At 54.6% G+C, this 25,718-nt stretch overlaps 2 protein-coding genes across 2 annotated transcripts; one reads left to right on the plus strand and one right to left on the minus strand.

Annotated features, from left to right (window-relative positions):
* Window positions 1–7,297: 7,297 nt before the first annotated feature.
* SYNGR2 (synaptogyrin 2) lies at window positions 7,298–11,151 on the plus strand. The gene is made up of 4 exons (XM_040244697.1): window positions 7,298–7,469; window positions 9,317–9,554; window positions 9,901–10,040; window positions 10,121–11,151. The coding sequence occupies exons 1-4, from the start codon at window positions 7,371–7,373 to the stop codon at window positions 10,316–10,318; spliced, it is 675 nt and encodes a 224-aa protein (XP_040100631.1). The 5' UTR covers window positions 7,298–7,370; the 3' UTR covers window positions 10,319–11,151.
* A 1,024-nt stretch (window positions 11,152–12,175) lies between these two features.
* Window positions 12,176–25,555, minus strand: TK1 (thymidine kinase 1). The gene is made up of 7 exons (XM_040244696.1): window positions 25,339–25,555; window positions 25,200–25,231; window positions 24,044–24,154; window positions 21,062–21,155; window positions 13,700–13,789; window positions 13,284–13,403; window positions 12,176–13,105 (listed from the first exon to the last, which is right to left on the minus strand). The coding sequence occupies exons 1-7, from the start codon at window positions 25,402–25,404 to the stop codon at window positions 12,902–12,904; spliced, it is 717 nt and encodes a 238-aa protein (XP_040100630.1). The 5' UTR covers window positions 25,405–25,555; the 3' UTR covers window positions 12,176–12,901.
* Between the last annotated feature and the right edge of the window lie 163 nt (window positions 25,556–25,718).

The following is a 25,718-nucleotide window of genomic DNA, read 5'->3' on the forward strand; positions in this document are numbered from 1 at the left end:
TGTTTGTAACAGAGCTTGCACTGTGCTGGGGAGAACTTTTACACTGCTGTGTACTCTTGGCACACTGTCACATGTCTGTTGATAGACGTTCCAAAGTTCTACAGGAAATGGGGGTTTAACTCTGTGCTTTCAAATCACCAAAGGATTTCCAAACTGATATGTTATCGTTTTCTCGTATAATGTGCCATCTGGCTTTATCCTCTCATTTCACACTTTCAATTTTACCACTGCATTTCCGTCAAGTCAATATTACGTAGCTGTTATCATCCGTTACTTTAAGCCCATCACATCTATACTTGTCACTATATAGTCACATGGGCTAAGATTTATGTAATATAAACATGGGAGTCCTGTATCAACAGAGAAATGAAACCCAGTGTCAATCGGTTATTTTATCTTTTACGGCAAAATTGCCTTATGGCCAATTCGTTATGAAATGAAAATGTCTGTAGTGGAAGCGGCCGCAGCAAAGACGTGTATGGCGGAGATGTTTACCATGAAGGTACCAGAGTAGATCTGGACGAAGAAACCTCTGATCTCTGATCCTCTGATCTCTGATCTCAGAAGGTGGACAGCTCCTCGATGCCTCCAGGCCACTGCCAAGGATCAGGCTTGAATGCTGGGCCAGCTTGTCAGGTGCCCGGTCCACTTTGTACCTCCTTTGTCCCCATCCTGGGAGGAAATCCCCAGCTTCAGGGTGTCCTCAATGAACACCGGGACCACACGACTCAAGGCTCACCACTTTATCACAGGTGCAGGGAGCAGATGCCACCCTCTAGCATGTAGCCGAGAGCGACTGCTTTGTTCAGCCAACAGATAGTTGCCCTTCTGGTCCCCTGCCTCAGTCCAGGGAGGCGGTGAGATGCAGGACTGGCAGAGCACCCGGCCCCTTAAAGAGCGGACAAAACTGTTGACTCTAGAAGTTGAATCCAGTGTCAGCCCTTCCCACTCGCGTTCCAGATTTCTCCATGTTTCCTACTCACGTCCTCATTTCATTTCTGCAGTAATGTTCTGAGCAGAAAGAGTCGAAACCCAAGGGGTGGACTTTTTCTCCAGCAGTTTCTTTTTTCTTTAAAAAATTGAGGTGAAATTCACCTGACACAAAGTTAACCATTTTAAAGTAATAATTCAGTAGCATTTAGTCCATTTCCCAAAAGGAGACCCCATACCCATCAAACAGTCACTCCTCATTGCCCCTCCCCTGGCCCCTATTAACCACTAATCAGCTTTCTGACTCTGGGGATTTTTTATTTTATTATTTATAATAATAATAATAATAATTATTATTATTATTATTTGGCCACACTGTGTGGCACACGGGATCTTAGTTCCCTGACCAGGATAGAATCTATGTCCCCTGCAGTGGAAGCACAGAGTCTTAAGCACTAAACCACCAGGAAATTCTCTGGGGATTTTTAAAGTTCTAGCTATTTCACATGAATGGAATCATACAATATGCGGCCTCTTGGGTCTGACTTATTTCGCTCAGTATAATGTTTTTAAGATTCATTCATAGCGTATTAATAGCAGGTGTCACTGCTTCATTCCTTTTTTATGGCTGAATACTATTTCATCTTAGAGATGGATCACATTTTGTTTATTCATCATCCATTGATGGACATCTGGCCTGTTCCCACCTTTTGGCTGTCGTGAATAGTGCTGCTGTGAACATGTGTGTACAAGTATCTGTTAGCGTCCTTATTTTCAATTATTTTGATATATATCTTGGAGTGGAATTGCTGGGTCATATGGTAACTGGAGAAAGGCATGGCTACCCACTCCAGTATTCTTACCTGGAGAATCCCCATGGACAGAGAAGCCTGGCAGGCTACAGTCCATGGAGTGGAAAAGAGTCGGACACAACTGAGTGACTTTCACTTCTTCACTTCACTTCAAGGTAATTCTTTAATTTTTTGAGGAATTGCCAAAGCAGCATTTTCTTGATAAACATTGGTTTCCTTCTTCCTCTTTGGACTGTCTCACTTCCCAGAAGTCATCTTGAAGAGACCTCCTAAATTTTACTCTTTGTTAACCTGAAATTCAAAATTAACTGAATGTCCTGCATTTTTTGTTGCTAAATCTCGCAACGCAGAATATACTACACGAGAATAAAATCAAATATGAAACTGTATGGTATACACTGCAAGTAGGGTAGAAGCTCAGATACAAGATGGAGGGAGTAATCCAGACGGCTGCCTGGAAGAGACAGTAATCAGTCCGGCCTCTAGGCTCATTGTTGCTGTTTAGTCACTAAGTCGTGTCTTTGTGACCCCGGGGACTATAGCCCGCCAGACTCCTCTGTCCATGGGATTTTCCTGGCAAGAATACTGGAGTGGAATTTCCTTCAACTGGCATTGCCATTTCCTTCTGCAGGGAATTTTCCCAACCCAGGGATTAAACCCCATCTCCTGCTTGGCAGGCAGACTCTTTACCACTGAGCCACCTGGGAAGACCTTCTAGGCTCATTAGGCATTATGTAATGAGGCAATTTGCTGGGGAGAGGGTGTTAAAGTCTCCCAACCTCACCTGTGCTCTTGCCCTCTCCCACCTTGCCAGAGCTGGTGCCCCAGCTGCAGGCTGACTGCACCCTGCTGGACAGCGGACCAGGCCTCAGGGTAGAGGTGTTCTGCGGGCATCCTCGGGCAGCCCACTTACAGACTGGTCAGGAGGGACGGGCTCACCCACACGCTGCAGACTCTGAACCTGGGGGGAGTCTGCCAACTTCTCCTTCCCACCAAAGCAGATGTCGGGCTAGTTATGGTGCCAGGCTGAAAATGACATCGATGTCCAGCACAGTCCCTTCACACTGGTACTCCCAGGTAAGAGGGCCCCTTGGTTTCTAGAAGGGAAGCTGCCACTTCTGGTAGGTCAGTGGGAGGTGCCGAGAGCAGGGAAGGGGGCCCTGATGTGGCCATGCCTACCCTGGCCTGGCCTAACACAGGTCCAGCCCAGCTGCCCCCCGCCTCCTTCACAGGAGAGCTGCACCAGGGACCCATCTTCGTGCTGGTTGGCACCCTCATCTCCATCATAGCCTTCTTTTCTTGGACACTGATCTGGACCAAGCAAAGCAGGTAGGAAACGGGTGCTGGATGTGGGGGAGGAGTGCACTGCTGGTGGCCTGAGGGGACCCACAGGGGGCCCTGGCTGGGCAGAGCTGGTGGCGGTTGGTAGGGCAGGGCTGCCGCTGTGATTGGGCAGGACCCTCTGGGGCCTTCCTGGGACAGACCCCTCTCCCATCTCTACTCTGCTGTAGCTCCTCTCTGAAGTACCCACGTAACAGACACAGGAAACCCACATAAGTTACCCACATAACCAACATCTCAGACATATAAATTTCTCAGATGCCACCACCACATGGAAGAAATTAATTATGTGATGACCATGGGCTCATAACCTTGGGACCTTCTGGTGCCCAAGGATTGATAAGGCTAACCTCTGTGACACCAACCTGTTCCCTCAGCCTCACCAATCAGAGATCATACCCTCCTGAGACCCTCTCCCTTCCCCTGGCCCATAATGTTTGGTGAAACTCTTTGAGGAGTTCAGGGTTTGGAGCGGGGTCAAGGGTGGAGGTGAGGGGCATGGTCCTCCTCCTCCCTTCTTCTTGCATGGCCCAGCAATAAACCTTTCTTTGCTCCAAACTCCGACATTTTGGTTTGTTTGGCCTCAATGTGCATTGGGCACGTGTAACACCGTCTGGGCAACGAAGGGGCCATATTGCTTAGGCGTGACTTACAGAAGCTTACTAAGGGCTGAGCGTGTGCCAAGAGCCCATGAAGCGCATTGGCGGCTTTATCTGACCCTGATCATGCTCTAGCCGCTTTACAGTGGGGTCTGCGGCCTCTGGTAGGGGCGCTCTCCCATGTTGCCAACCATCTGAGGAGGATGAGGCCACCCGGGACCAGGGTGAGCCAGTGACTTCTACCCTCCATGGGAACCCTGTTCGTCTTTCCAGCTGGTGACTGGAGACAGGGGCTGTATTTCCTGGGGCCCTCTCTCCAAGGCCATGACTTCATTGACTTGTAAAGTTGTTGCAGGAAGGGGGACCCCCTCCAGGGTCCAAGGGTGGGCTCTTGTCTAACACTTGGAAATAAACTGTCCAAGGAGACACATGTGCTGACAAAGCAAGAGACTTTGTTGGGAAGGGGTGCCCGGGAAGAGGGCAGCAGGGCGAGGGAACCCAGGAGGACTGCTCTGCCACTGGGCTTGCAGTCTCAGGTTTTATAGTGATGGGGTTAGTTTCTGGGTTGTGTCTGGCTAATCCCTCTGACTCAGGGTCCTTCCTGGTGGCGTGTGGGTCACTCAGCCAAGACAGACACCAGCGAGAAGGATGCCGAGAGGTTGGTAGGACATATGGACAGTCATCTCCTTTCTCCTTTGGACCTTTCCTGAATTCTCTGGGCTGGCGGTAACTTGTTAGTTCGGCATTCCTTACCAGGACCTCCTGTTGTAAGAAAACCCATGTACATGACCTTTGTGTTGTCCAACCCCAGGCGCTGCCGGTCTGTGTGCTCCACCTGCCTGGCCTTTGGCAGTGGTCACCTCTGCCTCCTGAGCTTGTCACCTCCAGTGGTTCCTAAGACACTGCTGTCTCCTGGTCCTCCTCCCCACTCCTGTGTTAGCAAGCCTGTCACCCTAGAATCACACCCCTGCCCCTCTCTCGAACAGCAACCAACTACTCTTATCTAAGTTTCAGGAGGAAGCGGCAAAGAAAAGAAAAAAAAAAGAACCAGTTAACACCAACAAGACCCGAATTAACACCAACAAGACCCACAATGGGTTTTGAGGATTAGACTTCCAATAGATCTAGAGCTTATTATATGCTCTATACATTACCTAGAAGACACACCCACCAGTGCTAGGATGGTTGACAATCGCCATGACGATCACTGGAAAAGCCTCTACAAGAACTGAAAAGGAGAGCTGCACCAGTTTCAGGTCCAAACCACACCCCTGTTCTTGGATAAAATATTCCTCTTGCTCTTTCCAAACCCTCCCTTTTACTCCAACCCTCCTATATATTTAGTGTCTCCATCTGAATTGGCTTGAATTGATTTACAAACCAGGTTCCCACTTCTTCAGTCTTTGGCCACTGAATAAAGCTGGTGCTGTTCCAGCCACAGCACTGGTTTTATTAGTGTCTGTGCAAACCCAATCAGAAAAAGAAGCTCCCTGGCTGAGATAGGGGGGTCTCAGCCCAGGCTAGGACCCCCAGTGTGGACCTGGTTGACCAGTTTGGTAATACCCGGTCAGCCTCTTCAGTGGGCTTTCTCCAGAAATCTGTCCTTGAAACTCTCCTTGTCTTACCTCAAGGTCTCCTCTTCCCAAATCTGTGCTTTCCAGACGCCAGGCTCATGGGTGGGCCATGTGGGCTCTCTGAGCCTGTTTTCCCTTTTTTAATGTGAGGTGTAGGGACCAGGGGCCAGTGCTTACTTTCCAAGTGATTCAGTGTCCCCCTTTATTTACTGGGGTGACTAAGCCTCCTGTCCCTCCTCCTGCCTAGGGCACTGATGCACTTGGCACCAATAAAATCTCTGGAGGCCTTGGGAAGGGGATGGCTGGGAGGTGTGCTAGCCTCACCAGGTGGCTCAGCCCCTTTGTCATCAAGGTTGGGACCAGAAGATGTGGGCTGGGTACAGCCCCCAGGAGAGAGAGCCCTGGGCCTTGCTCCCTGTGGAAGGACCCTCCATTTGAAGAAATGAAATGAAAAGAATGATGGAAAAGCCCACCAGCCTGGATCGTGCAGCCCTGGGGTTCCTCATCAAACATACATGGTGCTAGTTTGAGGGTTTTAGGATGGGATGGGGGCGGTGGCGGGGGAAGGGAAGTTCTAGGAGGAGGGGGCTCCGTCAGCCCCTGCCTCAGCTGCTTTTCACCCTCCATCCAGGTCTGGGAAGAGGGTGGGGTGGAATGTGAAGGCCCAGAGGCACCAACACACTCAGGGCCACTACCTCCCCCCCCCCCTCCTCCCTGGAGTGGCGCCCCATCTCCTGATGGCGTCTGGCCCCACCTCCCACCTCTGTCCAGCTCACCTGGAAGACTCCGGGCCCCACCTGGCCAGTACCCCCTCATTAAGCCTTACCTGCAACCAGGATGGCTGGAACTCCTCCCTACCGAGTCAGCCTGAGGCCCCTGGAGAACTAGCCCCCAACCCCCAAACTCAACCGCCACTCCCCACCCACTCACCAGACAGTCATTCCAGTTTGGAGGCTCTGAGCCATTTCCGGAAATAACTGGATTAAACTCTGCCCCCTGCCTGTCACCCTGGGAACTTCCTTTCTGTCCGCACACCAGCTTGGAGCCTGGAAGTCGGCCCACACAAAGCCCTCCCTACAAAGCCTCCAGGCTGGGCTGGGTCTGGGAAGATTGGGAGGGGCCGTGGTATTGGAGAAGACTCTTGAGAGTCTTTTGGACTGCCAGGAGATCCAACCAGTCCATCCTAAAGGAAATCAGTCCCTTGAGAGTATTTTGGACTGCAAGGAGATCCAACCAGTCCATCCTAAAGGAAATCAGTCCTGAATATTCATTGGAAGGACTGATGTTGAAACTGAAACGACAGTACTTTGGCCACGTGATGCGAAGAACTGACTCATTTGAAAAGACCCTGATGCTGGGAAAGATTGAAGGCAAGAGGAGAAGGGGACAACAGAGGATGAGATGGTTGGATGGCATCACTGACTCAATGGACATGAGTTTGAGTAAACTCTGGGAGTTGGTGATGGATAGGGAGGCCTGGTGTGCCGCGGTTCATGGGGTCACAAAGAGTCGGACACGACTAAGCAACTGAACTGAACTGTCGTCTCGACCCCCTCGCAGGCTTAGCTCCAGAGAGGAGGAAAGAGTGACAGGCCAGGCGGGGAGGGGTCCAGACTGTGGCCCCGGGGCCGGGGTAGAACAGGGGAGAAGAAAGGGGGTGCGTAGGAGCCTGGGTCGTGGACAGGTGGGACCCAGACGTAAGTCTAGCGGAGATTCCTGAAGGAGGAGGCAGGGATGCAAGGGCAAAGAGTGGCTGGAGCAGAGAGGCGAGTCCTGCCTGCGACCCTCTCTTCCCAGGGATTCTCTGAACCCTTTCCAGCAGCTCTGCGGGCCAGCATCGCAGAGGGACGAGACCTCGGCCGAGACATGGGCTGGACAATGAGCCGGCGGCCGCTGGACTGATTTCGGTCGCTGGCAGCGCAGGCCAGGCCAGGCCGTCGGGGCCCCGCGGTCGCCTCGGCACCGCCGCTCGCCTTGGGCGGCACTTTGTCCTCGGTCCCTGGGGCGGCTCTGGCCACGCCCCCCGGGGAGGAGTCGAGTCGGGGGCGGGGAGGCCGCCTGGCTCCTCGGCGGTCCGCGGCGGCGGCGGCGGCGGCGGCGACGACTGCGGCAACATGGAGAGCGGGGCGTACGGCGCGCCCAGGGCGGGCGGCTCCTTTGACCTGCGACGCTTCGTGACGCAGCCGCAGGTGTTGGTGCGCGCCTTGTGCTTGGTGAGCCGGGGTGCGGGGCCGCGGGGACCCTACTTCGTCGCCAGGCCTGGGGCGGCGAGGGCGAGGGGGCCTCCGCGCGTCTGAGAGCGCGACAGGTGGCAGCGGCCGAGGCCCGGGGGTGGGAACGGCGCACGCGGGGCGGGCGAGCGGGGCCTGGGACCCTGCAGCCGCTCACCACCACCCGCACCCCGGGGCCCCGCCGGGCACCCTACTCCAATCCCTGCCGCCCCCCACCCCGTGCCCTGCCACCCCCACCTCCCGGCCCGGGCACCGGGTGGCTCGGGAGGCGCCGCCGGGAGCAGGCCCATCGCCCTGCTGGCAGTGGGAGGAGTTTGAGGCGGCTCCAGGACAGGTGGCCAGCGTGCCGCGACTCCCAGCCTGGGGGAATTCATCCGGAGGGGGGCTTTCCGAAGCCACGTGGGGTAGAGGGGGTTGCGGGGGAAGGCCTGGCCGCCCTGAAACAGAGCCTGTCTTCCACTCAAAAGCAGCCCATGGGTCTGCTTCCCCACCCAAGGTCAAGTAACCCTAGTCTGTGCCCCTCCCCCTGAGCTGGGTGAGCCGCTCCAGCACCAGGTTTCTGGGGCAGGGGGTTGGTGGGAGGTCCCCTGAGCTTGGACAACCAGAGCTCAAAGCTGGACAAGGTGTTAGGGAGCCTGCAGGCAGAGGACTGGGCCTAAGGTAGGCACCCGTACCTGCCTGGGGCTGGAGCCCTGTGAGTTGCCCTGGTGACACCCTCATCCGCACTCTGCCTGACCTGTGGGGTCTGACCCCAGGAGTAGATGCCCGTGTTTCGGGATGGCAGTGCCAGGAGTCAGGCTGGCACACTGCTCCCAGCATCCAGAGTTCCAGCTTGATCTCCAGCTGGGGGTGGGGCTTGTGACTGCCAGCTCCGGAGCCTATTGAGAGGGCCTTGTGCAGACAGGCAGGGCAGGCGGGGGAGAGGTCTGGGCTAGTCCCAGAGGGAGCCAGGTGTCCAGACTCACATACGGCGGGGTTGGGCGGTAGCCTTTCAGTTTAGGGTGGAGACAGGTGATGTGAGGCTGTTCCCAAGGGCCTGGAGCCCCTCCCAGAGTTGTGGGTGCTGCACCCTCTTGACCCCCTACCCCAGTGCCTCCAGGGTCTGAGTAGAGAGCTATGTCCACAGGCCTGCTGGGCAGACCCACCTGAGGTGCCCTGTGTGGGTAGGACCAGCTATGGGCAGAAGCCAACAGGGATTCCCTGGGAGGCCAGGGGCCAGGATGCCAAAGAGCCCAGAATTCTTTGTAGGAGGAAAACTGGTCAAACTGGGGTGCCTAGCCTGGAGCAGGGAAGAGTCGGAGGGGGCTGTGGGAGTTGGCAGTCTGGGGACACAGTTTCAGTTCAGAGGCATGGTTTTCCTGAAGTGAGAGGAGTTCTCCATCACTGGGTGTTCAGGCAGAGGCTGGGCGCTGGAGAGGTGAGACTCAGGCACGTGGTGATCAGGGGGTGAGACTCCAAGCTTGGGTTACTCTGACTTTGTGAGCCATCCTGCTTAAAACTCACAAGTGGGAGTGGTCAGGCAGAGCCATCCCCAAGGCAGACAGCGGGACGGGCAGTCCCCTCGCAGGAGATCCCGCTGCACTCCCCACTGTCCTCAGTTCAGGAATCCCCAGGAATCCATGCCCCTTATAACGGATGTCTGGAGAAGGGAGTGGGGAGGAGACTCGCTCCCCAAGTTCAGGAAGGGCTGGGTCACCGACCTCCAGCAGGGAACAACAGGAGCAGGGAGGCTGGTGTCCCCTCCCATCAAGGTCCCACTCCACGTGCTGCCTGGGGGTGTGGCTCACTAGGGTGGCAGTCACTCAGCCCTTCCCCTGCCTCCTCCTCAGATCTTCGCCTTGATCGTGTTTTCATGCATCTTCGGCGAGGGCTACAGCAACACCCACAATTCCCAGCAGCAGTACTGCGTGTTCAACCACAACGAGGACGCGTGCCGCTACGGCAGCGCCATCGGGGTGCTGGCCTTCCTGGCCTCAGCCTTCTTCTTCGTGGTCGACATCTACTTCCCCCAGATCAGCAATGCCACTGACCGCAAGTACCTGGTCATCGGTGACCTGCTCTTCTCAGGTATCGGCCAGCTGGCTGCACCTCTACTTGATCTTGGAGTGAACGGGAGCAGCAGTGTTCCCAGAAGCTCTAGGGGGCTGTGACTGCAGGTTGGGGAGGGGTGGGAGCAGCCCCGGGTCTCCTGACCTCACCCACAGTCAGGCTGGCACACAAGGATTTCTCACCGTCTGCTGAAACCCCCTGGAGCTGAGTGGGGCTTGGAGCAGAGCCCCAGAGATAGCGTCCTGTCCCCACCCCAGCTTCTGAATCAGCACGTCTACACCCCTGGAGGCTTCTCGCTCCCAGGGGCCCCCTGTCCTCCTGCCGCTCTGTGGAGCTAACCCTCCCCTCCTGGCCTTCGCCCCAGCTCTCTGGACCTTCCTGTGGTTCGTTGGCTTCTGCTTCCTCACCAATCAGTGGGCGGCCACCAAGGTGAACGATGTGCTTATAGGAGGCGACTCAGCCCGGGCGGCCATCACCTTTAGCTTCTTCTCCATCTTCTCCTGGGTAAGTGGACCCAGGGTCCTGGTGTCTCTGGTGAAGGGTGGTGCAGGGCTGAGGAACTGACATCTCGGGGCTCCCTGCAGGGCGTGCTGGCCTTCCTGGCCTACCAGCGCTACAAGGCTGGAGTGGACGAATTCATCCAGAACTACGTGGACCCCACTCCGGACCCAAGCACGGCCTACGCCTCCTACCCAGGCATGCCTGCGGACACTTACCAGCAGCCGCCCTTCACCCAGAACGCCGAGAGCACCGAGGGCTACCAGCCACCCCCTGTGTACTGAGCTGCAGCCAGGACGGTATGGGGAGGGAGGAGGGTGCCTGGGGGCCTCCCCTCCTCCCCGGCTCCTCCCCCAAGGCTTGGCTCCTAGAGCCTCTGGCCCCTCTCGATGCACCTGGCGCCTGTCCGAACTGACACAGGGCCTGGAGAGAGAGCCCTGAAGTGCCTGTGCCCCAAGGGCTTCACCCACCACTCCTCGAGGGCATTTTTTAGGAAAGGGTTTTTAGCTAGACACATTTTGTTGCTTTTAATGACCGGCATCCCCACCGGGAATAGCTCCAGGCGCCCGACATGCTCTTTTGACAAGTGCCTTAGCTTCTCCCCAGCCCGGGAGCCGGGCCCATGTCCAGGCGCCGGTGGCTGCAGCCATTTGGGGTTCTCTGCCAAAGACAAGGCTGCGGGGCCTTCTCGCTCCTGCCGTGGGCACTGGGCCGGGGCTCCTTCCCTCCTCACTCAGGTTTGTTCCGCCCCAGCCCCCTGCCTGCTCTGTGGGCGGCTGGCCGTTCTCACTGCTGAAATGTCTGCTCGCTTGGACCTGTGGTCACACTCTGTGCCAGTGCCTCTGGGTCACCTTCCTGGCAGCCGAGGGGCAGGGCTGGTGCCCACCCCTGGGGGACCCTGTCTCTGATCCCGCCCTGTGGCCGCAGGGAGGGGCTTTGCCTGACAACACCCAGCTTTATGTAAGTATCCCAGGTCTGTCAGGAGGTGTGGGACACACCCACAGCCCCCAGGCTGCTCTGAATGTATCTTACAAAGCCTTGGGGGAAGGACGCACAGCACCCTTGGATTCTGTTAGACTAATTCTGGAGATGGAATAAATGGTTTTCTCATTCATAACCTCCATTGTCATTAGTGGGGCCTCTCCCAGTTCCACCGAGGTGCAAGGTGCAAGCTGCAGCTGAGGCCTTATGGAACCTAAGTTGTGGCAACCTGCCCCTCCACTGCCCAGCAACTCCCCCCACCCCCACCCCACCTGGGGTCTCATGCCTCACGCTGCCCTCCATCAGCATCTTAAAATAGCAACTGTGCTCAGCTTGTAAACAACACAGCTTTTCTGGGCCACCTTGCCAGGGTCCTCGCATGCCCCTGGAGGGGCAAGGGTCCTCTGCTTCCTGTAGACAGGGCTCAGAAGCCCTGCAGCCCATCTCAGACCCTTGGGGAGCCGACCTAACTGCCCAGCCCATGCCAGGGAACGAGCTCCCCTCAGGCAGGAGGCCAGGGCCCCCCGAGGCAACTCTGGACTTCCCCTTTCGAGCAGTGAGAGGGAGCTGTCAAAAGTGGACCCCAATAGTTTCAAAATCCCAAGTGAAAACTAACAGGGTTTGGGGATTATGGTCTGACCGTGGTACTGCACCTCTGTAACCTGGGACCAGCCACAAGCCAGTGGGAGGGAGAAGCTGGGGTAAGGGTGGGGAACTGGGGCCCATCTGCATGGGATACACCCACACCCCAGGCCCACCCCACCCTGGAGCACCCTCACCTTCCCATAAGCTGCCCACAGCCCGTTTCCCAAGGCACGGCAGAGCTGGTCTTCCTGGCTCCTGAACCGTCAAGTGTCTGTTTCACAAAATAAAACCTGACCTCACAGCCCCAGCTGGCAGCACAGACCAAGGCTTCATCTTTCCAACCAAGCCCCAGGCTCCTGCATCCACTCATCTTGACCTGAAACCCTCCCAGACAGAAGAGCAGGCAAACATGCCTCTTAGAACACTTGATGCTCATCTCTCAGTTAAAAAGATTTGTGGTTAAGGGGTCAGGAGTACTAGAAAAAGATTTGAAAGGAAATCCCCATACCTGAATCATGTCAGAGGTGTCTATAGTGAGACCCGGGGAATCCCAGACAGTTAAGAGAGAAATACGCTTTTACCAACCAATAGATTTTAATATTAGTTATCAGTTCCACACACACACAGCCCCCACCTCCTTAGAAGACAAGCCCGTGGGAGCTGAGCCCCAGAGCAGGGTGAGTGTCACCCACGTGGAAGAAGCTGTAATTCTGGAGAAAATGATCGCCAGATCAGGAAGGGCTTTCAGCCCCAAAGGAAATAACAAGTCCAGCCATCCCTGGGGGCGGCCGGGAGCCCATCCCAGGCAGAGGGACCAAGTCTTTGCGTGGGAGGAGGCCCACTCTGAGCCAGAGGTGCTAGGGTATGGACTTCCCAGTGAGAACAGAAACTCAACAGCAAATGCCACAAACAGGGAAGAAGCCGGCGACGCCGATGTCACAGCAGCTTGTGGCTTGGCCTCACCCCAAGAGGGATGGCTGCAGCAGCCAGACCCCGCCCCGTAGGGCCGCCAGCTCGGGCTTGGGGAGACTGCGATCGCCCCGCAGCCGGGATGGGAACTGAGAAAAGCTGGTGGGAAGGCAAGGAGGGAAGTGTGCAGTGCAGACCACCAGCCGCCTCCTTGGCCTGGGAAAGGGCGGAGCAGCAGGCCAACTGCTGGTGGTGAAACCTCTCTAGCGCCCCAACCCCGCCCCCCGCCACTTCCTCCTCCAAGAAGGCCGGGCATCCGCCAGGGGGCGACAGCGGGCGAGTGGGGGGAGCAGGTGGCGGGTGAGCGCCCGCCCCAGGGAGGGGCCAGTGCCTCAGTTGGCCTGGCTGCACTGCCGGATCTGATGAGTGGCGAACAGCTTCCGGACTCCCGCAGCCTCCGCGGGCTTTCCCAGCACCATCGGGCAGTTCTCCTTATTTTCTTCGCTGTCCAGCACGGCGGGCTGACCCGAGGGCTTCTTGAAGTAGCACAGGCGGCACACGGAGTGGTACTTGTCTGCTCCTCCGATGACCTCGACCTGACGTGCGGTGCGACAGGAAGCGCCTGCACTGAGCGGGGCGGGGGCGCAGCGCCCCAGCCCTTGCCTCTGGGAGAAGGCAGGGGGCGGCTACTTCCTCCATACCCAGCCTCTAGGTGTAGGCGCCCCTCGCTGCCCCCCACCCGCCCATCCCTTGGAGAAGGCAGGGGGCAGCTACCTCCTTTTCCACGCCCAGCCTCTTGGTGTAGGCGGCCTCTCGGAAGCACTCCATGCACACCGCCGTCAGCTTGACCACGCTCTCTGCCAGGGGCACCAGGTTCAGGATGGTCCCAAAAGCCTGTACAATCCACAGAAAGACGAGTGCACACTCACTTCGCCGGGTGGGCTTTTCCTGGAGACCCCGACTCACACCCCTGAGGCCAGGAAACTAAGCCTGGACCTTGCCTTTCCCCAGAGCACCTGCCCTAGGCAGGTGGAGTCAGGGGCACCCCAGGGAGCTGGGACTGGCTGGCTCGAGTGCCTGGGCTTAGGCATGGTGTGGGCATCCAGGGCGCGCTGGGCTGTCCATTTCTGGGCGCTGCCCAGGCCTCTCTGTCCCCGGTCCCACCCCAAGACCTGGACCAGACACTTCACCTTCCTCTGAAAGGTCCCATCCAGCGCAGCCACGATGACGGTCTTCCCTGAGTTGGCCATGTTCTCACAGAACTCCACGATGTCAGGGAACTGGAAGAAAGGGTGAGAGGCGGAGGAGGGAGTGAGCTTCCACCCTGGGCAGCCCCTTCCGGGAGCTGCAGACAGGCTGCCAGGCCCAGGAGCTACAGCTACCCGCATCCACGTGGAGCCGAGAACAGGGCCGCCCTAGCCCCCCCACCCAGTACACGGCCTGCACGCCCACAGCTTCCCGACTCGCTCCCCCATCGCACCAACTTTCCACAGCAGAGCCAGGCTGCGCTCCAGGCTAGGTGCCTGGACCTGCCACCAGGGTGATGCAACCCAGGTGGAGAGGCCGTCTGCCACTGCAGTGGACCAAAGCTTGGATCCGCTGCCTCAGGCTTGAACCAGGTTCTCCGTTGGACCCATTAGCTGTGACCCTGGCAATGACTTCATGTTCCTGAGCCCAGGAAAAGGCAAGGAAGGCCCCTGGTGATGTTTAAGGATTAAGGACAAGCAAATAATTGATTACATATGCTATTTGGCTGGGAGGCAGGCTATGTGTGTTTGCTTTTATTTTTTTCTTCTTTTAAGCATAATGTGCTATGTGATGCCTGGAGAAGGGGCAGGAGTTCCACTGGCCACTTACAGAGCAGGATGGCTCAGCACCACCTGTGGAAAGTCCTTACTCGGTAAATCAAATTTCATTTCAAGTGGCCCAAGGGGCCACTACTTAAACGAATGCTTTGGTGACCTTTCACTGGTCAGTCATCTATCTGGTCTGTGGGTTGGGTGAAGTAGGGCGTTCCAGTGTTTGGGCAAAGGGTCTCTCTCCAAGCTTCTCGTGGAGATGCGTAGTTACAAGATCTGAGGGCTCACCCAGACGAGGACCAGGACAGGGCTTAGAGAACCCAAACCAGTTCCAGCGGGATTCATCAAAGCCACATCTGACTGGCCTCTGCAGAGTTTGCAGGGCCTGCCATGCCTGCACTATGGAAATGGCACCTCCCACCCCTAGGCTCCAGCCTGGCTCCAGGTGAGGCCCCTCCTTTTCTCTAAAGACTTGTCACAGATCACAGAAATGCAGCCGCCAGCCTGCAAGGACCTGTCGGCCAGTGCCCCCCACCCGACCCCCATTGTCACAAACAAAACTGTTTCTAGACACTGCCAGAAATCCACAGGGAAGGTTGAGAGCAGAACGACCCTGGGAGGAGCACCTTCTTCATCTTACCTTCCCTGTCCAGACATGGTCCCTCCACACCAGGGTTTGGGGACCACGGGGGGTCCTCCACTCTGCCTGCTACAGTGATGCCCACGGTCAGAGAGCTCAGTTTTTCCACCTGAACTTTGTGCCCTGTTCACATGCCACCCCACTCTCTGCCCAAACACTGAACCCAGGGCCCCCAGCAGGGGTTCCTGAATGATCCAAGGTACAGTCAAAGCTGCCCAGGTTGTCTGCAACATCCCAGAAGGCCCACTGGTAACCAACCATGTTACTGACATTTTTCTATCGCCACTCATTTTTTTAGGTTATATTATGGGTTGGCTTGTGAACCCTCCCACCCCCCCAATCGTTATGCTGAAACCCTGACCCCCAGTACCTCAGAATGTGACCTTATTTGGAGAGAGGGTCTTTGCAGGGGTCATCCAGTTAAAGTAGGCGTGTAGGGTGGGCCTCACTCCAGTAGGAATGGTATCCTCGCAAAAAGGGGAAACTTGGACCCAGGGACAGACAGAAGAGAAGACCAATGCGAAGAGGCAGGGAGCAGGTGGCCACCTGCACACCGAGGAGACCAGCTGGGACAGACTCTCCCTCTCGGCCTCGGGGGAACCTGCCCTGCCCACACCTTGATCTTGGGCTCCCACCCTCCAGAGCTGTAGGAAATGAATGTCTGTGGTTTAAACCGCCTGGTCTGCAGTGCATGTTACAGCAGCCAGAGACCCCAATACAGGTTACATTTAAAGCGGGACTTCAGAGGACCTAGCAAATGCAGAGTTTTCTTGGGAGACAAAAATGATCACCACAGGGGATCCAGCGAGAAAAGAAGCAACAGGTGGGGTTTCTTGACAGTGACAAGCCTGCCCATGTGGTTCATCTGCCGGCCCAGCACCAGGGCTGACCTGCCGAGAGCCGCTTCCTGAACGAGGTATGATGGGGGCGGGGAGGGCCGAAAGCGGCAGAAGCGGTCAGGCAGCCAGGAAGGAGATTCGCCCTTGTCGTCATGTTGCCCAGAGGTGGCAGCCTCGTGATGCTCGACGGAAGCACCCTGGCCCTGCCCAGGCGGAGACCTCGCTTCCTAGCAGCCTGGCTGGCGTTGAAGATCGCAGAGGCCACAGGAGGGGACAGGGCAAAGGATGTGACAGTGAAGGGTTCAGCCGCTCCACCACGAATGGTAAAGACTAAATGAGATGCCCAGACCAAATCCAGAGGCAAATAAGCCAGGAAGAAATATTTACAGCATGTAACAAAGTGGCACTGGTTATATCACATGACCTAGAGGAAAGACAAACCATGAGGAGGCTCTTTACAAAAGGAGAAATACGGGAAAACGTCAGCCACCCAGTAAGAAAAGAGAAAGGCAGTCAGAACAGAATATGTGTGTGCAGCCACCGCCCCCTGCTCTCCACGGGGGATGTCTGCAGAGACCCAGCAGTCCCCGCCCCTCTCCTGCAGTCCATCCATGCCCCTCCAGCAGACGACCGTCCTGGGTGGCTTCCAGGTTCTCCCAGGGTGAATGCTGAAGTCCTTCCTGCTGACCAGGCCAAAGCCCTTGATCTGGAGCACACTCCTGCCTGGGAACTTCACCCCACTTTCTTTTCAGCCCTCCCTTTTTTTTCAGTGATTCCAATACACCAGATGACAGCCCAATGTCCACCCACACGTCCATCACAGCCTTTAAGTGCCACACCCAAGGGGCTGGGTCATGCAAGACACGGTACGTTCATAAGGATAGGTGTCTGTTGATGTGGAAAGATGGTTACAACAAGTGATATGAACCCGATCTATAAATAGATATATATGTACAGAGACTAGAAGGATGCAGACCAAGATGTTCTGTGATTTTTGTTTTGTTTTTCTGGGCAGCGAAAGAGAAGGGCAGGCCAGCAGCAGGAGCTGCCTGCGCTCACAGTGGGCCTTGGGGTTGCTATGCTGAACAGAATTTCATACAACTAATTTCATAGAGTTAGTTTCATGAGCTTCTGGCCCGGTCACACAGGACAATACCAGACCCCTTCTAGGGAATTCCCTGGGGGTCCAGTGGTTAGGATTCAGAGCTCTCACTTCCATAGACACAGGTTCAATCCCTAGTCTAGGAACTAAGATCCCACACATTGTGTGGCATGGTCAAAACAAACAAACCAGACCCCTCCCTAAGCATGTCTGAGCGCGGAAAGAACGTAAGCATCACCTAGGCTATGGGGTACCAAATGTCCCCCTTCGTGGCTAAAGGAGTGACCCCTACTGCTTCGGCCTCCTGGTCCACCCTCCCTACAGGTGACGTTTAAGATGCTGGTCAGAATCATCACCCTTCCCAGGACACCAAATCAAGAGCCAAACCGGCCTCCAAAACCCTCCCAGGAAATGACCCAATGCCGCCCCCATTTCCTAATAACCAAGCCCTCACCCACACCCCCCAGTTCTCATGCCGGTGTCTCCCTGCAACTACAATCCCCAGTTGTTCAGTTCTGGGGCTATTCCTGGTGGTGTCTGGATAGAAGACGTTAGTAGTCAATTATGGACTTTCTTCTTAGGTATAGTCCTTCCTGACTTTTCCTAGATGACCCCCCTTCCTACTTGTGGTAAAACAGAGATAAGACCGGCACTCGGGGTGACACCTCGAGGCTGGCGTGCCCAGGAGCCAGCTGCCCACCTATCACTGTACCCTCAGCTGATAGCTTGGGGACTTCAGACACACCCCAACCCGACACCCCGTCTGCACAGGAAGGATGAAAGAAGGGAAGGGCAGTCCTTTTGTCGGGTCCCACGTAGAGAGACAGCCTCCAGACTTCTTGCTAAGCAAGACCCACAGGTGTGAGGATAGAACAGAAGACTGGCGATGTTTCTATAGGGCATTTAATAAATACTTGTGATGGAAACTCAGCTGTGACTCGCTGGCCAGAGGAAGCAGCCATAGAAACAGAGAACAGAACTGGGGGTCCAGTGGCCCTCCAGCTCCGAACCAGGGCACTTGGCTCTCAACCAAGGTGTCAGGACAGGAAGGTCCCTACCAGGGTGTCCAGCTCAGCCCTGAAAAGACGCTTTACTTACAGCCAGGGAGCAGAGTGGTAAGCAGGCACACACTGGGCCTGAAGGATGGGAGAACCTCCCCAAAGCTCACATTCCTTGTTCTGAGAAAGAAAGAAAGTGAAAGAAAGTGAAGTTGCTCAGTCATGTCCGACTATTTGCGACCCCATGGCCTGTAGCCTACCAGGCTCCTCCCTCCAATGGGATTCTCCAGGCAAGAGTACTGGAGTGGGTTGCCATTTCCTTCTCCAGGGGATCTTCCCGACCCAGGGATCGAACCTGGGTCTCCCACATTCCAGGCAGACGCTTTAACCTCCGAGCCACCAGGGAAGGTTTTGTTCTGAGAGCCAAAACTGACCCAGGCTTCCCAGAGCCTTCTGGAGATCAGAGTCTAGAAGAGAAAGGGAAGAGCTGCAGCCCTGTTCTCACCCTGAAGCCCCTCTTACCCCAAGTCTCTCCACCATGAAGCCACAAAAGAAAACAGAAGTGTACGTGTGTGTGTGCATGAAGAGGCCAGCTAAGACACAGCTGTGTTCAGAAGCAAGCTGACCATCTCTGAGGTCAGAGATGGAGTGGTCACAACAAGGTGGGTGAATAGACGGATGCAGCCTGGCTCCCAGAGCAGGTCCGGGCAGCTGGCAGTCCATCTCCAGAGGGCACACACCGAAATATACACCCAGTGTGGGGATAGAGGATCCCCAGTCTCAGGTGGGAAGCATGGAGCTGTGATCACCATAACAGAGCCTGAGACATCCCTGTAGGACATTACAGCCCAAGCCACTGGCTCCACCCTGCCCTGGGACCTGGAAGGCAGGGCAGGCAGATTGCTAACCACTCACCTAACAAAGAAAAGTATTTCCTTAATTTTCTATTTCCTCTTCCTCCAGGGCACTGCACTGGGCCAAAGGTACAGATAAGGGAACCATATGCCAAAACTCCAGTGGTGAGGAGGCAGCAGAGGCAAGGCACGCATGCGGACCCTGGCACATGGAAACCACCCAGGGACCCAGTGGGTTCTAGGGACCTCCGGGTTGTCTCCTCTCTATCGTCAGCATGCAGCCACCCGGACTGATCTTGGAAGTCACGTGTGAAGACAGGAGCCTCGTTGGCAGGCCATCCCACCACTGATGACTTGGAATACATTTCTTTCGTGGTAAGCTACTGAAAATTTGGGTTTATTTGTCATAGGAGCTCACATTACCTAACGAAATGGGTGGAGGTTGGGGTTGAAGTAAACTCCCTCAGGAGTTTTAGTTTCATCCATTCAAGACACACTTGAAGAAATAAAACACTGCAGAAACACTGGAGAGAAACTAAGATCACAAAAGACAACCCACAAGCTCAGCCAGAGAACATACTCCTAATGACCCGGATGCAGAGTGAGCTAGAAACGACTTTAAAAAGAGGTTTCCAGAAAGACAACGGAAGGAACAGAATTGATTCTTGATTCTTAAACAAGAGCATCTAAATGTCCATCAACAGATGAACGGATAAAGAAGATGGTACATATATACAATGGAGTATTACTCAGCCATCAAAAAAGAACAAAATAATGCCACTCGCAGCAACGAGAATGGACCTGGAGTGAGTCAGAGAAAGACAGATATCATATAATATCACTTATATGTGAAGTCTAAAAAAAGGTACAAATGAACTTATTTACAAAACAAAAATAGAGTCACAGATGTAGAAACAAATTTATGGTTACCGGGGGCATGAGGTGGGCGAGGATAAATTAGGAGATTGGGATTGACATATACACACTACTATATATAAAACAGGTAACTAGTAAGGACCTACTGCAGAGCACGGGGAACTCTACTCAATATTCTGTAATGGCCTATATGGAAAAAGAGTCAATAAAAAAGAGTGGATGTATGTACACATATAACTGATTCACTTTGCTGGACACTTGAAACTAATACACTGTAAATCAACTGTACTCCAATAAAGCAAAAACAAACGAAAAACTCAAGAGTAGATTGTTAAATAAGCCACACCCAGTATAAAGCAGGATAAATAAAAAAAGACCTCCCTGGGGACTTCCCTGGTGGTCCAGTGGCTAAGGCTCCATGCTCCCAACGCAGGGGGCCAGGGGTTCGACCCCTGGTCAGGGAAGTAGATCCCACATGCTGCAACTAAGACCCAACACAGTTAAAGAAATAAATAAAAACAAATATTTAAAAAAAAAAAAAAAAAAAAAGACCTCCCTGGACCACACTGTTCTCTGAGAGAGAATAGACAGGCTCCCTGCCCAGGAAAGGGATCAGAGAAGCCTTCTCCTGAGCTCTAAGGCGCACCACTGCTGCTTTTCCAAAGCAACAAGGGGGAACACTGGGCACGTGCCACCCCGCTAAAACTAGAAAACAAAACAAAGCCATTTTCACATCAAGACGGAGAGCTTCCCACCGACACAGCCTGGCTGTAAGAACTACTAAAGGATGTATTTCTGTAGGAGGAAAAATAAACCCATAAAGAAAAGCAAGAGGGACTTCCCCAGTGGTCCAGCGGGTAAGACTCTATGCTCCCAATGCAGGAGGCCCGGGCTCAGTCCCTGGTCAGGAAACTAGATTCCACACGCCGCAACTAAGACGTGGTGCCACCAAATGAATAAATAAATATTAAAAAAAAAAAAAAGGCAAGAAGCATCATTGAGCCAAACCAAACCAAACCCTTCCTTCTGGTATTGAGAAATCAAATTTTTTTGTTCATCGTAATTTTTTTTTTTAAGGTACAATAAGTTCCATGAACGGAAACACAGGGGAACTTTCCTGGTGGTCCAGTGGCTAAGAGTCTGTGCTCCCAATGAAGGGGGCCCAGGTCTGATCTCTGGTCAGGAAGCTAGATCCTCCATGCTACAATGAAGACTGAATGAGACCCAAGCAGCCAAATAAATAAATATTAAAAAAAAAAAAAAAAACACCTCAGTAACACAGAGAGCAGTAAGGGAAATTCAAAGTGTTTTCAGATACTAGTTAAAGCAAATTAACTTAACAATATTTACCTACTTAAAGATCAGAAATAGAACCAATAACCTCCAAACAAGCAGAGGAAAAAGGGGTTCATAGGAAGAGCAATGTCAGGACAAGTCAACTTACAAACTGCCCTTCATCGATGCCTATGACAGCCACGCCCTGGGCATCCTGGATCACGTCCCGGAGCAGACAGGCTGGCAGGGCCTCCATGGTGTTCCTGGGGACAGAAAGCCAGAGTGTGGGCAAGGCAGGGGAGCCCGAGGAGACCAGGAACCAAGATGAGGGGCTAGGCAAGAGCCCTCACGACCACCCCCTCCTTGCAAAGCAGGTCAAGCCATCTGCCCAGAGCTTTGAGAAGTTAGTGCACGTGGGAAGGCACCTGGGAAGGACAGTAAAGGTCTTTCTTCAGAAAACCAGCTATTCAACACAAGCTATTTCACTTTACGCTTTGGACTGGAAATTAGCAATGCCCAGTGTAATGGTCAACCTGGATGGCAAGCTCTTCTCTGCTGTGTGTGTAACGGGAGGGGAGGGGCCAGGGCACAGAAGGGGTTAATTCATGCGGTACAGTGTCCAGGGCCCATGATGCTTTGGGGATGAATGAAATGTTTTAATTCTCTTTTAAAAATCAGAATAAGGGGATTCCCTGGTGGCTCAGTGGTAAAGAATCTGCCTGCCAGTGGAGGAGGCACAGGTTCGAGCTCTGATCCTGGAAGATCCCGCATGCTGCACAGCAACGAAGCCCAGGGGCCACAGCTACTGAGCCTGTGCTTTGGAGCCTGGGAGCTACAGCGACTGAAGCACGTGCGCCACAAGAGAAGCCACCCCAATGGAAAGCCTGCTCACCACAACTCGAGAGTAGCCTTCGCTCGCCTCACCTAGAGAAAAACCTGAACAGAGAGGGAGATCCACCCCAACAAAAAATAAAAATAAATTTAAAAAACAGAATGTGACTCTGTCTGAATTATTTTTGTGTTTCTAGCAAAGTAGTCATAGAGTATAATTTTTTTTCTTTTGATAGAGGAAGGGGCCCATGAAAGTCTTACCATGGCCCGGGGCAGACCATTAGCACCAGAATCTAAGACTTGCAGCCCCGTGCGCTGGCAGAGATAAGCTGGGAACACCAACCAGCAGGGCAGTGACCTAGAATTCCCTCCTTTGGACTCCTCTGGCTGATTACAGGATTTCTTACAGACCATAGAGCTATTAACAGGCAGAGACGGCATTCACAACCACATTCAAGCTGCTGCCCCGTGTGTCCTAAGGGCGGATTCCCACCCAGCAGAGTATGAAAGCGAAAGGCAGCATGTGGGCATGTTCCAGTGCATTAAATGACTCAGTGAATCCCGCCCTGCCCCCACAGCCAGGCCTTCTGGAAGAGGAAAGCTAGTTCTTTGTCTTCTTTTTAAAAAGTTTCTGTTTTTCTACAATGTTATTTTCTCCTGTTTCTATTTCTGCCTGCTCCTCTGAACTAGCCTTGCAAGGGGCTAGGAGCTTCCTGAAGATTCTGCAGTTTGCAGCTAGAGTGGCTCAGACCATAAAGAATCTGCCTGCAAGGCAGGAGACCTGGGTTCAATCCCTGGCAACCCAGTATTCTTGCCGGGAAAACTCCCACGGACAGAGGGGTAGCAAAGAATTAGACATGACTGAGCAACTTTTACTTCACTTTTAAAACTATGCCGTAGTGATTATCTTACCAGTTATCGTATGGTCATCCTGCTTCAAGCTCTGGGAAGAGTGAACTTCCTGCATTTTAAATTCCCCACCCTTCCCCAAATAAAGAAAACCAGAGAGCAGGCAAGGCAGGAAGCTGGTTCCATCTCTAGCAAGAGCAGCGTCTCTGGAGCTTTGTCACCCTGCCAAGCGCTCGGCCTCTGCTGCGGCGTGTCCAGGCCTCTAGAGCCCGTGTCAGAGAGGGTTTGTGACCCGGGGCAGGGCTTGGATTTCACCCCACTGAACAGACTCCAGAAGTTGCCCTTCTGTTAGCTGCAGTTTTGCCTCTACTGCCTCACTGTCCTCCCCTGATGCTCCCCAAGTCCCATGAGGCGGAGGCCTATGTTTTAGGGATGAGAAGGCAAATTTGGAGATGTAAATGACCTACCTGCAACAGACTGCAGGTCGGGGAAACGTCACTCAACGTTTAACTTAACTCCAAGTCCAGGGCCCTCTAAGCCTCAGCACCTGCCCGCCTTCAGAACCCCACTCGTTAGCCTATGAAATCACCCAGCCCGTAAAAACTAAACATGCCGTGTGTTGAGGCCACTCTCTCCTTCTGAGATGGGCCACACTCTGTCTGTGGTGTGTGTTTCTCTCTAAATAAATTCACCTCTTACCTTTAAAAAGAAAAAAACAAAGGTCCCACCCTGAAACCACACACAGCATGGCCTTGCTGCTGGGGGCTCAGATGCACAAGTTTGGAAGACAACAACAGTGTCTCCGGCCTCAAAGTATCAGGCCCCAATCTGCTGCACGGAATGGCAGGAATGGTACTAAATTTCACCTCCCAACCTCAGGCAGTGGACTGAAATGTCCACAGGGCGCAGGCAGATAAACATAAAAGGGGGATGCTCGAAGGCCACGAGATGACGGGGAAGTCGAGGACAAGCCAACTAAAAATTTAAATAAAATTCACTCTGCAGGCCAACAAAACCAGCCTGCACCCTCCATGGAGGTCAAGAGCAGGAGGTCAAGAGTAGTATCCTTGGTCAGATACTACTGACATTTGGGGCTGGACCATTCTTTGTCGGGAGGCGGTCTGTGCATCACAGAATACTCAGTGGCATTCCTCTACTGACTAGTTGCCTTCATACCCTTATCTCCTCCTGTGGTTAAAAACTAAAAACATCTCCAGACATTACAAATAGACTCTAGAAGGCAAAATCACCTCCACTGGGTAAAGAACCAGTGGGCTAGAGTCCCAAGAAAGGCCAACTTGTAGGGTACCATGCCAAGCAACTAGGAAAGTTTGCACGTTTAAATGTTTCATTGTCAGGCATCAGCATTATTAACCATCCCCTCTAAAGAACTTTGACAGTATGTTCTGTGAATTTATACCAGGCTTCTCACAAAAGGTGTGGGGACAGGATGGAAGAGGCAGGGACTGACCGGTCATGTGTGGAGAAGAGGCTGCTGTAACGCGTGTCTTTGGCATATTTGATCACCAGGCACTTGTATTGGGCAATCTGGAAGCGACGGACCCGTCTCATCAGCTCAGTACTGCAAGGTAAGGCCCAAGGTTAATGTGGGCGAGGAAGACCCCATCAGCTCAAGCTGGGTTCCCCACCGCATTCTGGGGGTCTACAGCCTGAGTCCCACCCATGGAGGGGAAGGTTGCAGGGCAGGGTGTGGGAAAGACCTGTGAGGACAGAGAGAGGGCCCCAGCACAGAGTTTCAGTGTAGACCCAGGAAGGAGGAGCATGTCTGGGCAGGAAGTAATTCTCTATGGGGAGGGTGTCAAGGAGGGGCCCTCAGGGGGTCCAGGGAAAGGCTGAAGGAGTGATTTGGTCAGGGGCACTGGTGGGATGGGCAGAGGCGAAGACCACATGCAGGGGAGAGGGGTCCAGATTCCATTCCCAAATCATCTCACCCCACACTTCTTCACCTAACCTGAACTAACAGAACTTTTTGGTGCAACAAGCAAAGCACCAAGTCTGTGTCCATGAGCCCACCCTGAGCCTCACCATCGTGGGCAAGGGCTTTGAGCTGGAGGGCTCTCCCTCAGGGCCATATAGGAAGGGGTCAGGGGAGTTACTGGGAGCTCACTGGCGCCGCCTCGGTCTGGGATTGGGTCTATCTCTTCAAGGGAGCGAAGGTGCCAGTGGCTTGACTCTCAAGTGTGCAGAGTGACTACCTTCCTGGGCCATCTAAGGAAACAGTCACCCTGGAAGGAAGCGACAGACACTGCAGGGCACTCAGGGCCCGGCCACCGTGCACACGCCCTTCACGTGCGGCTTTAGAGGAGCTAAACGACGACAGTCCCCGGAAGGATGGGTGGTTGCATGGCCCCAAGCGGAGGAGGGTCTGACGAAAATGGGAGGAGCGCCTCCTCCGCGATGCATTCCACGGAGGAGAGACGTTCTGAGCGGGAAAGCGGGGGTCGGGCAGCGGGAGACGTTCTGGGGGAGCCGGTGTTTTGAGAGGGACCGCAGGTTCGGGGCAGGGCGGGGGGCGTCAGGGGTAGACGGCGTCCCGGGGGGCTGGAGGAGGAGCAAGGAAGCAGGGGAGGAGGTCCTGGGCCACCCCCGTCCCGCAAGGCCATTACCTTTTTCCTGAGAACATGGGTCCGAGAATCACCTAGGAGAAAAGGAGAGGTCACTTCGGATACCCGGGGACCCCCCCCCCCCCCCCACCAACCAGTCACGACTCCGACCCCGACCCCGACCCCTCATCGGCGCCCGCACCTGGATCTGGCCCCGGGTCTTGCTGGGGGAGCCTGGCAGCACGTTGGGCAGATTGATGCAGCTCATGGCACCTTCAGGGAGCTGGCAAACCGAGCACTCTGCGCCGCTGCCGCCGCCTTGCAAGCTCCCGCCGGTTCCCGCGCAGGACACGTTATCCCCGGCGCGCGGGCCAATCGGGAGCCGGGGCCGCCGTCCCGGAACCAATCACCGCGCGGCCGCGGGACTGGAGGGAGATTTGGCCCCAGCCCGCCCCTTCGTGGGAGGGACCAGAAACGCACGGACCAGGCTCTGTCCCCGGAGAGGTGGGCGCGTGGCTCCTCCGGGGTGGGGCCTGGTCTGTCACCAGTGAGGTGGGCGTAGCTCATCAGGGGCGGGGCCTG

Source organism: Oryx dammah, unplaced genomic scaffold (genome assembly GCF_014754425.2).
Source record: "Oryx dammah isolate SB20612 unplaced genomic scaffold, SCBI_Odam_1.1 HiC_scaffold_8, whole genome shotgun sequence".
NCBI classification, from domain to species: domain Eukaryota; kingdom Metazoa; phylum Chordata; class Mammalia; order Artiodactyla; family Bovidae; genus Oryx; species Oryx dammah.

Bases quoted from the DNA above. Each gene is read 5' to 3' on its own strand.
- SYNGR2 (XM_040244697.1), top strand. From the start codon at position 7,371: ATGGAGAGCGGGGCGTACGGCGCGCCCAGGGCGGGCGGCTCCTTTGAC. The intron at 7,470-9,316 runs GTGAGCCGGGGT...CCTCCTCCTCAG, and splicing joins TGGTGCGCGCCTTGTGCTTG to ATCTTCGCCTTGATCGTGTT. The intron at 9,555-9,900 runs GTATCGGCCAGC...CCTTCGCCCCAG, and splicing joins CGGTGACCTGCTCTTCTCAG to CTCTCTGGACCTTCCTGTGG.
- TK1 (XM_040244696.1), bottom strand. From the start codon at position 25,404: ATGAGCTGCATCAATCTGCCCAACGTGCTGCCAGGCTCCCCCAGCAAG. The intron at 24,155-25,199 runs GTAATGGCCTTG...CTTACCTTGCAG, and splicing joins CCCATGTTCTCAGGAAAAAG to TACTGAGCTGATGAGACGGG. The intron at 13,404-13,699 runs GTGAAGTGTCTG...TGGATTGTACAG, and splicing joins ATGGGACCTTTCAGAGGAAG to GCTTTTGGGACCATCCTGAA.